A 17,101-nucleotide genomic window follows, 5' to 3' on the forward strand; every position below is an offset into this window, starting at 1 on the left:
GTACAAAGCCCGAAGCCCGAGCGAAAATCCCCCAACCCCCCGCCCAGTGGCCATGCTGCCCACGAAGGGCATGGAGCCGCGTTGCCCCCACCTCTTGTTTTCTTGCATGGCGCAGGGGTCTCTGCCAGCACCAGGAGGTCACACCTCTCTGATTCTTATTACTGTGGTCTTCAAGTCCTAATATCGAGGATAAATTTTAATCATCTCTCGACTTTCTGTTGTTAATTTCCTCCTATATTTTACTGGAAAATATGGGGAAGAATGTATTCTTTGTGAAGTGTTTTAAAACCTCTACATTTGCTACGCACTTATTTAACCTAGAGCATAGTAAGAATAGTTGTTTCTTTTCTTTGAGTTCAGAAAGTATTTAGACACCTTATTCTTAGCTTAGGAATGCAGTTTTCGTGAAAAACTGTGTGTAGCGTATGGCCGTAACAAAAATACAGGGTTTTATTCATCCCGGAAGCACAGAAATTGTTTGAGACAGAGTGCATTCATCCCCATATACCTTGGATCAAGGATGTAATTGGTGTCACTCCATCGGTGCAAGGTGTGAAGCTGGACAGGTCGGAGGAGGGAAGCAGGTCGCTGTACATCATGCCTTCCTGCGCAGTGGATGCGCGCGTTTTAGGGGTGCGTGCTCTGCTTGGGGAAGGGGAGCACCTGCCCTGTGCCGATGGGAGTTGTGTAAAAGAATACAGGCAAAAGCATTGTAAACCACTGAAAATTGGCATTTGTTGTGCCCAGTCTAAATGGTGGATGGCTTCCTGACATGTAGCACAGCAGTGTGAATTTTTAATTTAATTTTTCTAATTGGGACAAGTTTTTTAATTTAGGATTTTTATTTAATGGGCTGTGCTAAGAGCTATCTGTATTTGTTATAGAAATCATGAATTCCCCCCCAGAGCTCTCCTTTGCTTTCTCCTGCTGACTTCAAGAGACCAGATCTGCCAAAGCTGAGATTTTCCCACATAAGGGAGCTTTCAGCTACTGCCTGTGATTTCTGTCCTTCGTCTTGGAGTTAGTGCCTCGAAGAAGGTGAAAGCACAGTGCATCCTAGGGTTTATTTCCCTTGAGGACTGTTACAAGCTGTCAGAGTTTAGCACAGGCTCAGGGCTCCAACACATGCAATCAAGGAGCTTTAAGTTGTTTCCTGAAAAATTTCCACACCTTCAGTCTCTGTGTAGCTAATCATATACTGTGTATAAATTATGAGTCATCCTCTAAATGAGCTAAACCCTTCAGACCTCTAAATGTTCTTTGCAGTGTGTTAAAAATCTCAAAGTCTTTATCATGTGAAATTATGTTTGGGGTTTTTTTTTAACCAGTCAGAACCCTCTCTAAGAGATAACCAAAAGAGGTCGTCAAAAATCCCTGAACTTCCTAAAAAATCCCTGTACTTGACACTTCAGGGATAAGGGGACACAGAGTGATTGCAGCCGGGATGGTATCCCAAAGGGAGCAATCACAGCATCCTTATCCTCCCTACCATCCTGTACTGTGCAGTTTCAGAGGCAGACTCGTGGGCTGGAGGAACGGTTTCTCTGATCTAATGCAGCCATAAATATGTAACGTTTATATGTAATTTCATAAATATCTAAAATTATCTATATAGCACAACAATGAATGTAAATACTGGTTCCTGTTACTCTTGATATGACTCATGATATGATATTCATAAGGCAATTGAAAATTTTATGATAGTTTTTAATGTTTGCAAAGCTTAATTTTAGCATCTGTAAAACACCCGTATTTTGGGAAATAATCCTCTCTGGCCCATTGATTTCCTTTCAATTGCACTAATCATTTCTTGATGATTTTAATTCTCCTAAACACAGCAATGATAATGCACTAAAAATCTGCAAAATGGACTAATACATGGAGTGTTGCCCTTAGCTTTAAAATGGAAATGCAATGTAGAACTTTCTTTGTGTTGTTGTAGATATAAAAATATGTATAAGAAATTTTCTGTGTATTTTTTAGGTCCTGAGGAAGCAGATTTCAAGTGCACCCCGAATTATGTTAGCTGCATCGGTACAAACAAATGCATTCACTTGTCCCAGCTCTGCAATGGTGTTTATGACTGTTCTGATGGGTATGACGAAGGAGTACATTGCCGGGGTAAGTAAATTTGCTGAGGAAAAAATGCTTTAACTTGAAGTCTTCTGCTACATTTTTTTTTTTTAGTTCAAAGAAAACCAGAACTTTCTTATTCTTGGGAATACGTATAAAACAAAAGTGGATTGATAGAGGCATATTTCAATGTATGTTTCAAGTTAATTTTAAAATACTTTGTGTTAAGCAAATGCAAGTAAAAAGCCCATACAGGTTTTCAGACTTTTTCTTTAATGATTAGTAACCTTGTATGATGGAAATGGTTATACCAAAAGAAGGATAAGGAAGCCCTTTCTTAGGGAGTAAAGGTTGGGCAGCGCACTGTTTGCCAGAATATTTTTTTCCGTATAACTTTTGTGTAAACAAAAAACTGAAAGAAAAACACTGAAAAATACATCAGATTTGCTATGAGCATTATTTTGCGTTGAGGACTTGCTTTTGGGGGGGATTTTATTCTAATGATCTACTGTTTAGGAGCGTTGTTACCAAATTCTGGCAATGAGAAATCTTTAGAAATCGATGGAGGTCAACTTTTTTAATATCTCAGCTCTACTACTCAGAAGACTTATTAAGGTCTGCCTTGGGGATAGTTATAAGGCTGCTGTATGAAGCCCAAGTCTTGGATAGCATGAGTCATTAACATGTCAGTTATTCTCAATCAGTAGACTTTACTGCTAGGCAAATGATTGTTGATGATCCTCAACAGATTTCGTGTTCAAAATCCGAAAGTCAGGAATAGGTCCTGGGACTTCTGCTACAATCCAGTGTGACAATATACAGTAAAAGATACAATTAATTGTATAGCTCAGAAAGTTAAATTAGAATTTAAAAGTTCATGTGGACAGATTTCCAGAATTGTCATAGTAAAATCTAAGTCTGCACCAAAAATAAGCCATTAAAAAAAAAAATTAAGAAGACAAAAAAAAGCCAGCTGGAATTAATCAATGTAATACTGCTGACTTCACAAAACTACAAATAGTTATTTTTATATAACCAGGTGAGGATACAGGCTGTCATAAAATACGTGACAATTCTTATTCACAGTGATAGGAATAATTTCTTTTCTTGAAGGCTCTACTTTTGTATAGTCCTTGTTCAATGAGCGTTACACAAAATCAAAATTTGTGTCAGCATATTGATTTTGTTCCCAGCATCCGAAAAACCCCAAAAGTTAAACTGGCCAAAGCAGTACTTGGCCCATACTGAAGCTTTTTGAAGTCGCAGATGAGTGTTTTTTGGAGAACAGTATTGATCCATTAAGCACGGTTTAAATGTGTAGTCCTCAATAATTCATATATTTCTATAAATTACTCTGGATTAAATGGCAGAGGATTAAAAACTTCCAGTGCTGAATAATTACTGTATTATAACTCCATTGTATTTTTATTGTATTTTAACTCTTTAAATTAGGAGATTAATGGAATCAGAATAAATAAATAGACTAAAAGTAAATTCCTATGTTAGTGTATATTAAATACGTTTGTTTTTCATATGTGGCGTTTTGTGTAGGTAGCCTGTACCTTGGAATGTGATAGCACATAAAATACCTAATCTTTATTCATGCCCTTTTAATTTATGCTCAAAATTATGTTGATTCCCACGCCATTTGTTATTATCAGATATGAATATGAAAACTTCCCAATGGTAAAATTAATGTCTGCTCTAATAAATTACCATAGAATTTAGTAAAATATACTAAACAAACGTTTGGTCTAAACCACACAGAACACATAGATAATGAAGTTCTTTTATATTATATTTTCTTAAGAATTTAAAGTTGTCTCCCAGTATCTCACCTAGTAAATGGTTAACCAACCCGTTAATACTGATTTTTGTAGCAATTACGTATTTTGACTTGCTTATTAGAGGCAGTTCTTGACATTGTTAGCGGACACATTTCTATCAACAAAGCCAAAGAATATAGAAAACAATAACTTTACATTATGATCATGTAGTTTGATACTAACAACTGCCACTAATGTGTCATTGTGATACACTCCTATGTATTAGATATTTGGGATGAATCCAGTATAATTGTAATTATTCTGCCTATATATCTGTGTATCAGAACAATGCATGGGTAACTGTTGAGTCATTCTGTTGTACTTTCTAAGCCCTGAATATACAAGTCATATGTTTAGATCATCTGTGTGGCCAAAAGCTGCAAAGTTGCGTCAGAAACCTATCCATATAGTTAGCTTTTTCTTGATATTAGTAACAAAAATGGCATTCTAAGTATGTTCCTCTTTAATTAACATTGTTCATATGAAATTTTTGATTGATCAGGAAGATAATAGCAGTTTTAAATACTTAATTGCAAACAACTCAGTTGGTCACAGAGCTGGCTGTTAAAATAATCTATTGCTAGCAACACTGATAGTGCTGTGTAAATAAGTCATGGTCTACGCACCAGGAAAATAAGTTATGATATGAAGTATGGGGTGTGTGACCATGGCAAAGACCGTTTCAGCATACAGGTCACAACTCCACAGCGGTGAAAGCTTCCAATAATGCTTAAGAACTAATGGAGTATAAGCATTCAATAACTGGAACTATTCTAATTTCTTTCTCTAAATTTAACATTCTTATGTTAATCCATTATATTATGATCCGTGAGAGATATATTCAGGCCTGCACCTTTCCCTGGCAAGTAAAAATATGATCATATCTGCAGTGTGAAATGGTAATGTATGTGAAATTTCAAGGAAATCATAGTAAATACAATGACATTCCTGTCTCATCATCTTTTATTTCAGGCACATACGCATTTTTGCTGGTGATTATAATGCATAAATTCAGGAGCAGTTGTGGCAATATGAAATAAAAAATGTTTTATTATGTATGGCTGTTTCACATTATGTGTTTCAATGTCCTTCAGAGGAGGGGTGCGTAGTTCACTGAAACTGAAACTCACAGCATATAATAGTGATAAGACATCTGTATTTGGTCATTTTGGATTCTTTGCTATTTTTTGACTGAAGAATGCTTTAGAGAAGCTGAATAAGCAAGGGATCAAAGTATATTCTAACCCCTCCTATAAAGCGTAGGTTGGGGCTGGGGCTGTTCCGCTTTCTGAGATTAATCAGATAATTTCACCACAGTCCAGTCCTGCTGAATGGGGGAGTTAGCGCCCATCAGCTATTTGGAGGCTTGATAAGGCTCAGATAAAATTCACCAATGCCAAAACTAGACCCAACCTTGAGTAGTTCTGGTAGAAGACTGATCCGGAGCTGCTCTGGACAGTTAAGCTTCTTTCTTTAACACCGTTCTTCAGGTTTCTTTTGAGAACCAGGTCTTTATTTCAGTTGCATTTTCAGCCACTTTTAAAGCTCAGCCATGCGATGAGCTGAGAAGTCTTCTGCCACAGGGGAGTCACTGAATTATTGCAAGCTGAACTATTTAGTTCTAAGTCTTTCCCTTCCACGGTTCATACCAGTCCCATATCGGCGAGCGCTCGATGAGCTTGTGGGGAGCATCACCGGTATGGGACTGGGACTGGCTGTGGTCAGTTAAAGCAGGTGTCATGTGGCTACAGCTTGCTCCAGCCTCTGATTTTGTGGTCTTTTGAAGGTTAAAATACGTCTTTTTTTTTTTTTTCCTGAAGGTTTTAGGAACAGCTTAGACAAGTATCTGTCACGGATTAGGTGGAGTAACCTGAGCTTGAGTAGGTAAAGGATTAGATATATCCTTAAGATAATTTCTAGAGAATTACAGTCAAATTCCCATGAATCTTAGAAAAGGTTTTTTGTAGGGCTGCAGAAGTGATCTGCACAGTTTTATAAATCAGTACTTCTTTTATATACATATATATATATATATATGTGGCAAAAAATTGAAGGTGATATGCCAAAGTTAGTTCTTGGTTTGTCTCTGAGTTAGAGCTATAGAAAACTAGAATTTTTACAGAATGTAGAAATGTCCTTTTTCACTTAACTAACTTAAGGGATAAGTTATTATTAATAGCTGCAGGAGTAGTTATGCGAAAATACTGGATATTCCAGTCAGAAAATACTAAATGAATACTGAAAAAAATGCTAGCGCAAATACTCTGCATATCTTTGGCTTATGCCGATTTATCATAAAATGGAACATTTTTGGAACAATTACCGAGAAGCAAAACTGACACAGAATTAAAAGAGGCCCAGGTAAGAGCCCTGTGAAGGCACCAATTACACGCTGATGCTCTGACTTTAAAGTTGAAGTATATTTTGCATTATACTGCGATATCCATTGCATTTCTATGGACTGTGCTGTATTATGCAGTGGGAATACTGCAGCAAGTTTATCCATCCTAGCTGACAAGACAAAATAATAACATTAATAGTCTGCCTGTACTCTTCTCCAATGGGCACATTAAGGATAGATGTAGAGTACATTGGGTTCTCATTAAATAGTCTTCTGTCACAGCCTTGACATGGATTATGCTCTGTACTTCTTTGGTTTGAGGATAGACAACCCAATGCTTTGGGAAGGGGAAAGCAGGAATGCTGTAGGGATTCCCTGGAAGTCTGTACTCGCGCTAAACCCCTGAAGTGCAAAGGAGCGAGCAGGTTTTTGAGGACACTTTCTCTCATTCCAGTCACCGCTATTATCAGTAGTATCCGGCCAGCATCCCGTCTCTATGACATGCAGGAGACGCTGGACCGGGGCTCAGGGGAGCTTGGGACGTTGCTCTTCCTGGCTCTGAATCACAGCAGCTCCCCATTGAGGTCAGAGTTGCGTGAAAAATGTGACTGTATCTTTTCCCATCTGAAATACTGATTATTCAGATTGCTTATACCATCTCATATTGAAATTAATATAATAGCAAGACTGCAACGTCCATTAAATCTCCTTGCTATTTGGCGAGTCACCATACAGAAGGTAATTGCCTGCATGTCTACCTGTCTGCCTACCTAGCAACGTTGACAAGATGAGCCTGGGTATACAGGAGAATCTGCATTACCTTTGGAATACTAAATATCTGAGGAAAGTAACCTCAAATTCTTGTTTGATATATTAACTAGATGCAACCCAAGGTTAATTAAGACTAAGAAAATCGAGGAGAGATCACAGAGGTGACTTGAGATACTTTGTTTTTAAATTAAAACTGAAAGTTTTACTGAACTTAACAGATCTTATAGAAACCTGCCAAGTCTTCGGATTATTTCGATCTTTGTGAACCATGATCTGAGCCATAATCTTGTCAATAAGATATATAAAGGCAAACTCTGGATCATTTAGTATTAAAAAACTGCAAAACACACATACAGAAGACTTGGCCAAATAGTTGTAGGTTTGTAGCAGCCTGTAATCAGAGTATTATTTTTCTGTTTAGGCTTTTTGAATGAATTGTTATCATAAGACGAAGATAAATGCTGCTATTACTGAATCATGTTTTTGTTCTGGCACTTCTACAGATGGAACACTGGGAAATTTTAAGTAGTGTTTTCCAGAGGGGAAAATACAAATTTCAGAATTACATGGAAACTTCAGGCCTTTCAAGAATGAGGCAAAATTATAAAACTGAAAGTTATGGAGCTACATTTACATCCTAGTCTTAACTTTTTTTTTTCCTTTATTTTTTGTTTTTCTTTCTTTCTCATGGAGTCATGTAACAAGGTAACAAAGGAAATCTAAAATAGTGTAGAATTATAAATGTTCCCACCTTTTTCACATGAAACTGTTCCTGGAAATAGTGCATACCTGCAAAAGAAATCCCTGTAAACTCATTTAGTTTATTCTGACAAGCTTTAAATCAGTGATCCGTTAAGACTGTGATGTACAAAGTGTCACATCAGGTTACGGAAGCCTTGAACCCCCAGGAAATCTCACAGTGCTCCTGACGTACCAGTGGGGCTGCTGAAACTATCAGGTAACACTGAAAATCATTCCCTCTGCAACTGCTCTGTGTTCTGCATCAAGGTTTTTACTTGTGGTTATAAGACAGAAAAGAGAAAAAAGTGCAGGCACTAAAATAAGAGGATCATAGGTATTTTTGCTTTGGAACAGAACTGCTAATAAATAAGTACATTTGTCTGGGCGAAGGCTTATTTTGCCTTTTTTGGTTTTATTATATCTCCATCTCATTTCACCATCCAAATATTCAATTTCTTGTATATTACTCTCTTTCCCATCTTTTTGCCTTAATAGAGCACAATGTGGCTCATTGAAATTAGCCAAGGTCATTTAGTCTGTTCTGCTGTCAAGACAAAGAAGTCATGGACTTGGTGATTTAATAACTTTCTATCACAAAATCCTACTGCAGTGAAGCAAATTAAAGGTGGCTGGCAGGGGGATAGAGCAGTGGAAGACGTTTGAGTGATGTGATTTCATCCCATCTTTTATGGGCTGCTGCTAAAGAGATTTTTTAGGCCAGAATGCACAAGCGAACACCATTGTTAAGGTATCAGCATTGTCTATGTGGCAAATTAAGCGTAGAATTTAAATGTTTGATCACAGATGATAATAATATATGATAACAGATCATTATGTGGTACATAGTTTGTATAGAGTGTTGTGACCCTGTCTGCTGAAGGAGCGATGTATGTCTTGTCTGCTCCCAATCAGTATTTCCATTTCAATTTGCAGTATTCATTTTCCTGAGAGAAAACGTCGGATAATGTGCCTTACTGGCAAAATTAAGTGTTGGTCAGTTATGGCCTCCCTGAATACTAATACTGATTAGTTTTCCTATTTAGCGCAAGTGTTTTTAAATACATATACTTTCTTCAAGGTCATGGAAGCCATGTTTACTGTGGGAAATGCAGTGTTGAATGGTTGCACCATGGAGTTCTTTTTAATCTTCTTTATGAGATAGAGGTTTAAAGATGATAACTCCAGTATTTCACTTTTTCTATCATTCTGTTGCCTAATAAAATGCACAAAGTGTAGTAGACATACTAATATGTCATAATGTAAACAAGATCATGGTAGTTAAGAGGGCCAGTTAGTCGTGATGATAGTTAACTGGCTCCTGTTCAGGGCTACACAAACCTACTGAAAACAGCTACAGTCAGTGTCATAGGGGGATGCGATAGAATGCTCTGAGAAAGCTTTGTTCTACTTTCCAGGGATTTAGGTTAAATGGTATTTGTTGCCTGCTGTTGTTTTTGCCTGCTGTTACTGTTTTGAGGCTGCCCTCTATTGAGAAAAGAAAACAAACATTTAAGCTCATACTATGAGCATCCCCTTTTCAGTTTTATTCAACAATTTTTATTATCTTCCTGTTGATTAGTGTGTATAGTTACCTGATTATTTTTCCCTGTTACAGCTAATAAAACTCTTTAAGGAATTAATGCAAGAAATGTAAGCTGATTTTTGTACAAATAAATTTCAAAGTACTTTTATGAAGGTAAATATTCTGGGCATAATCTCTGTAGCAGGAGTTCCAGATATATTCACATGGCAAAAAACCTGAAACTCATAAACTCACCCCGCAAGCAGGAATTGTAGCTGCTGCCTGGCTCCCATTAGCTCACATCGCAGAGTATATCTTAACTGTATTTTCGATATACAGGCGTCGGAGACAGCTTTTCAGTGAGGAGAAACTAGGGCCTGACACCAAATGCTTACGAAACACTCGTAACCTTGAGGCGTAGGGACAATGATAGCACAAGGTTTATCTTCAGCTGTTGTCACCAATATTTGGGGTGCGGGGGATAGCTTAGATTTACTGAAATCTTATTTAGGAGTAATGCTTTTTTCAGTTTCCTTTTGAGCAATTTTACTTTTTCAGAGTATACAGGAACTTTGAAATTAGACCTATAGGGTAAGAATTAAATCAGTATTTCTTATATTACCTAATAGTAAAATTTTATCTGATGAGGAAAAATGCATCTGAGGCATTAGTCCATCAATAAAACACCATTATTAAATTTCCATGGCCTCTTATTCCAGTGAGATTATTTGCATATTCATTGCTCATACCAACAGATTTTTAAAATAATTGGGCAACCTGGCGTTTGAAGTGAAAAAGCAAATTAAGTGAAAGGCACATGTGCTGAAAAACATGGTTTTGGTCGTCCTAAAGCTATTCGTAAAGTTGACGTAAATTTATCGAATTGAAGATGGAAAAGAAGAAAGAAAAGAGCTAATTCTGGGGCTAGCATCACATAATTTGTCAGAAGTGCAGTTGTCAGTTTTCTGCCCCAGGAGTCCTCAGCCAAGCTAAATTACGAGACTCGGTCACTCCCTGCCTGAGGGGATTTGTCTTCCCAGCTCCTTATCTTCCCAAGGTGAATAAAGAAACGAGCAAACTACAACTTGTTCTGAGTGGGGGGTGCTTTTGCCCCTCATGGCCCTCTTCTCTGTGGAACAAACAGTTAAACATTTATTAGAGCGAATACTTGAAGCTCCAGGAGTGTTCATTGTAATTCTCACGGCAAAGAGTCAATTCTGGTCTCTCACTTGTTCCCATCTCAACAATTATTTGTGTATTGTTAACTGAAGTGGGTAAATTCTGGGAGTTGTGGTAGGTGTAGTCCCACCCGGAATACATATGCCTCTACACCTGCCTGGCCATGTATATACGGCATACACTGTATTCTGCCTTTTCACACAATACAATTTATAGCTGAAAAAAAGAGAACTCGTAAATTTTTCTTCTAGGCAAGGACTTTAATTTCTTACCGCATCCCACTTCTGCATTTTGCAATTTTAAGCTCATGAAACTGTATAATCAAAAGGTCTAAGTCATTTTCAAGTCATGTAATATAGTTTAAAAATTAAAAGTTACCATCATTTCTTAGACTATGATAAACAAGTCAAGAATGTCACCAGCCATCTTAAGTGACATTGATAACATTCAGTGGTGTGAAGAAGTTCGCTTTGACACTTTGAGAAATAACTCTTGGTCTTCCACTCAGAAGCAAGAACATGCACAGAGCATACAAAAACTGATTTACTGAATTCGTTATATCCTCTCTGGAAGACTTCAGTCATCTTTTCTCCACAAAAATCTGTGACAAGAAAGCGTAACTTAGTCCTTTAACTCACAGGAGTAACACCTATAATTTGAGTTATCTGTGAAATGTACAGATTAAAATACTCTGAGATGAAATGGAAAGAGTTAAAAATTGTGGGAGAAAGAAAAGGAAAAGAAGTGGTACCATGGGAAAGTACAGACAGTAAATGGCAAGTAAGAAGAATCACTGGAAGCAATCAAGTAAGAACAAAAACCAGGAAAATACAGAGACCAGTCAATAAAAAGGTTCAGTATAGTCCTTTATATGAGGGCTAGTAAAGCAGACCTATTTTAGGTCAGTGCTCTCTGTTTGGAAATACGTGTGTCAAGGAGTAGGAATGTGTTCATGTAAGAAAACAAGAGTTTGCCAGGAGACTCCGTAATCTAAGAATATTTTCTCTTTTGTGAAAATGGTTTTATTGAAAGCATCATCGCTGTGCATGCAACAGTATGAGTCTGTATGGCTCATCATCATTTCTTCGTGGTAGTTACACCCTCAGCCCTTTGTGTCTCTGATTGCTGGTACTGGTCCTTTAGAACATCACAGATTTTGCCATAGTTGCTCCACATACCACTTGTCTTACCAGTATGCAAGGTAGTACACAACATGTGTTTTAAATGGTCAAAAGTTATGATTTGTCATCATGTTCTTACAGATTTTGAATTGAAGAAACTGCACACTTCCATACTACATACTGCAAACATCCATTCCCTGAAATTTGGAGAGCCAAAAAGCACCTGAAACTGTGAAGTTCAGAAAATTTGCAGATGATATAAAATGATACTGATATATGCTTCAGTACTGTTCACTGAATAAATGTAATAGAATTGTAATGCATGTGATATACATATAATCTATATTGTGGGCATATAGCAGAATAAACAGATTAATAGTTTGTACTAATATTGTTTTTTTAAACCCAACACATTATGCCATGGAAATATAGACCTAATTTACTGTTCTCTATGCAGATAATATCCTCTCAAGTTAAGTTCATTAACAACTTCTTCAAGCGTGAAGACACTTGTTAAAAAAAAAATTAAAATAAGCAGTGAGCAAGAATAAAAAAAAAATAGGATGAAACCTGAATCCTACTGGAATTAATGGCAACGTTCCCATTATTTTAGGCTTCTGAACTGAGCCTATCCAAACCAAAAAATGTGCTTAATTTTTTTGAATCACTTGTATTCAAATGCTGTTTAAGCATTTACATATGCAAAAGGATTTCTTTTGTTGGGTTTTTTCTAAGAAACTCTAGGAAAATGCTACATCTGGAGAAGGATGAACCATATTTAACGTTCAGGATGTGACCATGATCCACTCTGTGCAAAACAATAATATTTTGTAGCATGCAGCTGTTTAATAAGGCTGCTATAGTTGTATTGGCTGCTTTCTGAGCATCTCTTTTTAACTGGGGGATATCATGTGGTAGAACATATACTACGAAATCAAACTTTCTGAGACTATATTTAGCATCTTTCTAAAATAATTTCTGTCTATCCAGTTATTCTTAAAATCCACTTACATGCAGCAAAGTATTAAAAATGCTGTTTGGAAGATAAGATATCTTATACGTGGGATGGCTTAATGGAACAATGGACCATTGTCAGCCTTCCCATTTTCTCAAAGGAAGTGATGACCACTAAGATTAAGAAAGAGGAGGAATTAGCAGCAGACCACATTATGGTTCCAAAAATAGGTTTATCCGATGCACAGTGACACATTTCTGACCCCTTCATGATGCAGCTTGGTTTCCACACGTGTGTGAGGTTCCATAAAAGCTAATGTCACGTTCCTAGAGCCAGATCAGACAGAGAGAAAATGTCTGTGTTTTAAAATAAAAGACTCATTTATAGCAATTTAAGCCCCAAACACATCTCTTCGCCCTTCTATAGAAGGTCAGAATCCTTGCTCATTAAGAACTGTATATGGTCTTTTAAACAAATGCACTTTTTAATTACCAGCAGGCAATTCAGCACAATTTGTTGCTGTCTAAGGTTTATTTTCTAATGGTCTTGCATATTTGGCAGCCTCTTTCAAAATTATGCATCAAATGTAGGACCTGCCACTTGTTTAACTGACTTTTTCCCTCATTTAATGATGTGCATCTCCTAGAATTTTAGCAGAAGTGAATCCAGCTACATATGGGAAAGGCAGCTCTTTGTATCAGTTACGTACACTTGTAACACAACCATAAAGGTGACGGGGTCCCAGCCAAAGCCTGCTGACCCCCAGAGGATCTTTTTGGAGTAGGGACACTGGAGCTGTGACCTATGTACTTTTCTCAAATGGGATATATAAGAGAGAAAATGTCCTCTGCTGAAGGACAGGAGCTGTTAGTTGCTCTGCCCCCTCTTTCCGGGAATCTGGAATGCACTCCGCCTATTCAGAAACTATTCCTTGCAGGGTTTTTTTTCCCCCTGCTTTTAGGGTAAAGCCCTGGTACTTGAAGGAACAATCTTAATCTGTCTATTAATTTTAAACATAATAATAAGGTACTGGCATGGCATGCTGCCTCGGTGTTATTCTAAGATGATTTCAGCAACTGTCCCAAAATAATAGCTCATGCTCTGGACTGGTTGTGTCATCATTTTCATCATCGTTTGCTTAGTTGCATTCCTTGTTATTGACTCTTAAAATTTATTTATTAGAAACAAACATCTGCATTTAATGAGCATTCAGATCTTGATTTACTTGCTAAACAAAATTCTTGAACAAAAACAAAAATAATGTGAAGTCATATTTTATGTTCAATATTAAAATATTTATGATAGAACAGTTCCATCTGGGATCAAGGCAGAAAGTGACATAGACTTACAGATTTGTGCTGGTTTTGGCTGGGATAGAGTTAATTTTCTTCATAGTAGCTGCTTTAAAAAAAGAGAATAGTTCACAATTCTGAAGTAGCAAAACATTTAGTTGTCTTTTTGCAGATTTGACCTTTTTTCCTTCATCAGAAGACAATGAAGTGATAGAAGAATGGTATGAAACATTTTTGTGCAGGTAATTTTTAGGTGTAAGAGTTGATTTCTACAGGAAAGCCATGAATATAGTTTTAAATTCTCAAACTAATGGCATGCAGTGGCATCAGGAGGATAAAACAGGACGGGAATAAGTTCTGTTCTGCAAATTGTTCCATAAAATTTGTACAGTTAGATAAAACCAAAACTGTTCTGACATCCAGAGTACTCACATTTAAGGTACATTGTAATTAAAAATACTTTTGCGAAGTGCAACTGTTCTGCTTTCTGCCGTGAGCTGACACTAATATTTTACGTTAAAAAATAATCAGAGAATTACTCAGAAATCTAAGTGGACACAGTGCGGGGCCCAGCCTTCTGCTTTCTGGTAAACTTGAATGTCCTATGATGTATAAAAAAGTAAAGTGCTATACTAGCCCTTCAGGAAAACCTGGGCTTGCTTCCTGCCCTTAACATGGGAGCTGGATGTTTTGATTTTTAGAGAAGGGAAGAAAACACAAGCGCAAACCAGATCTCATGTTGGTTATAATGTCTGATATTAGAGGAAAGGATAAAACACAGTGATCTTCAAACTGTAATTTCCCCCTCTTGAGCTTAATGGAAAAATGCTTTAAACAGCAACATACCTTTTAGTGACATGTTGTGGATTATTGTTCAGATGAAGTAAAAAGGGGATCACGGGTGCTTCCTCTCTTACTGAAGAGGTTACTCGTTTCTACATATGTGTCCTATTTGGCTTTACAAAGGAGAACTGGATGAAAGACAAAAAAATGCCCTTACATGATCCCCACAGAAAATCAGGCTTTCCACTATTTGAAAACTTTTTGTTTTGAAGTCCACCAATATGCGCCAAGTTTCTTTGATATTGTCTTGAAACTGTTGTAAAGACATGAATCATTCCAGTGCTAAAACTATTAAATTTGCGGGATGTAAGAACTAACAAACATTTCCTGTTAAATGCAGAAATTTGCAATCTTATGATTGACATAGCTTAAAAAGTCCATACATTACATTTAACAAAAAATCGTTCTGCCAGTCCAGGAAGCTTTTCCCTCCTGATGCCAAAGGGGTCTATAGCTGGGAGGAGGCATTTGCAAAATGCCTCAGATTTTTAAGACTCATCGCAAAGTCAGAAAGAAGCCTTGCTGCATACCTAAGGATATTCATAATACATATGATGCATACCTAAGGATGTACGTAAATCATATGCAAGTTCCCAGCATGCAGCAGGAGAGAGAAGCTGGGTCTAATGTAAATTCACATAGAGCTGCCCAGCAATGGGGCAGTTTTGAACCCCAGCTCTACAGACGTCCGTGTCCACCCCAACATGCTTATGAAAGGAACTGTAGTGCTTTCAAAGTATTTAGCCTTCCAGTACGTGCGTAAGAAAAGTCAGTCTTTTGGTCTTAATAAAGCCGCTGTCAGTGTTCACCAAAGGATCCAGGAAGCTCTCTTCAATATATGGACTGTAAATGAAAGTAGAAATTGCTGTTGGCTCGCGTTAGCACGAGTTACAATCATCTTCCAAGTAAAAAGTAATGTGAATGAAATACAATTCTTGTTAACGGATACATCTGCAAGCCTTTGCTTCTGACTTCAGCTGTGAATGTGCTTCTGACATCTTTCTTTTCCCCCTAATGAAGGCACAGCTGTGCATTTAGGGACTTGACAAAGAGTGTGATTAGGAGTTCTAAACTTCCAAAATAATTTATCTGCCTTCAAAAAGAGTTGTTATTAGCAACTAATTCTTGGTGAGATTTATTATTGTCTCATGTTGGGGGCATTTTTGGTGGTAGAAGCATGGAAAAGCTGTAGCCGTTCAGTATGCATCTTCCAGAATTTATATGGTGTTTCAATTTGCTTTTGAGGTCCGAATAAACAAGTCAGAGAGTCCATAACACCTGAAAACATTTAGTTCAAACAGAAATTACCGGGGTTTTCTTTGTTTTGTTTTGTTTTTTTTTTTAGGGTTTTCTTTGTTTTGTTTTGGGTTTTTTTTTATCATTTCTTGTTCATTGCCACAAGTTTTACGGCTTTTGGATTGCCATTACTGCCTCCTGTGGGACACATTTTTGGGGCTAGCTGGATGATTGCTGCAAGTGAGAAATCTAAACAAGAGAACAAGAGCAGCTTTTAACTATGGTCGTTCTCTCCCAGCTTGTACACATACCAGCTGGAGTTTTCTCATAGTCATACCCTCTTCCTGAACATGGGAAAAGGTGAATAGGCAGCCACAGACCTACGCACTTTCCCTTACCGGCTCTCATCCTTGGTAGTGGTGTTTGCCTAATGGGGAGGTGGACTCTACTCATCCATCCCATGCTGATTATGTGCAGAGAAGTTACTGTGCTGCGATCTCCTTTACCTGTAATACATGTTCTATCCTGAATTCCTGTTCAAGACCTTGCCTCCCTGTGTGAAAGGATTATTAACGTAGACGAGAAGTCTCTTTGGGCTATGTAAAATATGTCAGAGATTTCCAAGGAGCTGACAATGCTGATGTTCAGCACTGTGAGTTCTGCTGGCAAGTAGCTTGGAGATGTTGATTGCAGTGCTAAACATACATCAAGAATGTATTTCATGCTTTAGGTGTAACAGAGACTGTTTTCTATTTTAAACTGACCTGCGCTATAGAAAATCCACTTTTAATTTTAAAAAGCTACTAATCATTGCCTCTCACTCTGGGAAGTCCTGTCGTATCGGAAAGTGTGACCATAACTAAAGCTTGCATATTTGTAATTCCAGTATTTGGGAAACTATAATCAGAACAAACTTTAGCATTAGTAGTAAGTTGATGATTAGGATTTTATAGATTCTACTGCGATTATACTATATGTATTTCTAAAGACCTGATCGTTTACGGACTTAGTGCAAGTAGATGCTGGGATTCAGCTGTCGGTCTGAGGCATAGCCTGAGTACTTACTCAGTTTTTACTTAGATCAGGTGAGCTACCAGTGAGCAAGACTCTTACATAGGTAGTTTTGGCACAGTAAGTGGTTTTCATGAGCATAGCCAATACGGACATTTTTTATTTGCGGCATTTTGCTGCTAACTTTGCA

General features: G+C 37.4%; 1 protein-coding gene across 1 annotated transcript in view; it reads left to right on the forward strand.

Moving 5' to 3' along the window:
* The window catches only part of LRP1B (LDL receptor related protein 1B), a 676,318-nt gene that overhangs the window by 177,892 nt on the left and 481,325 nt on the right, over positions 1-17,101 (forward strand). The window contains exon 5 of the mRNA XM_019472156.1: positions 1,984-2,121. Within this exon, the coding sequence (XP_019327701.1) occupies positions 1,984-2,121 (138 nt within the window). The remainder of the gene's footprint in view (positions 1-1,983; positions 2,122-17,101) is intronic.

The sequence above is a fragment of the Aptenodytes forsteri genome, unplaced genomic scaffold (assembly GCF_000699145.1).
Source record: "Aptenodytes forsteri isolate BGI_AS27 unplaced genomic scaffold, ASM69914v1 Scaffold11, whole genome shotgun sequence".
In the NCBI taxonomy this organism is placed as follows: Eukaryota; Metazoa; Chordata; class Aves; order Sphenisciformes; family Spheniscidae; genus Aptenodytes; species Aptenodytes forsteri.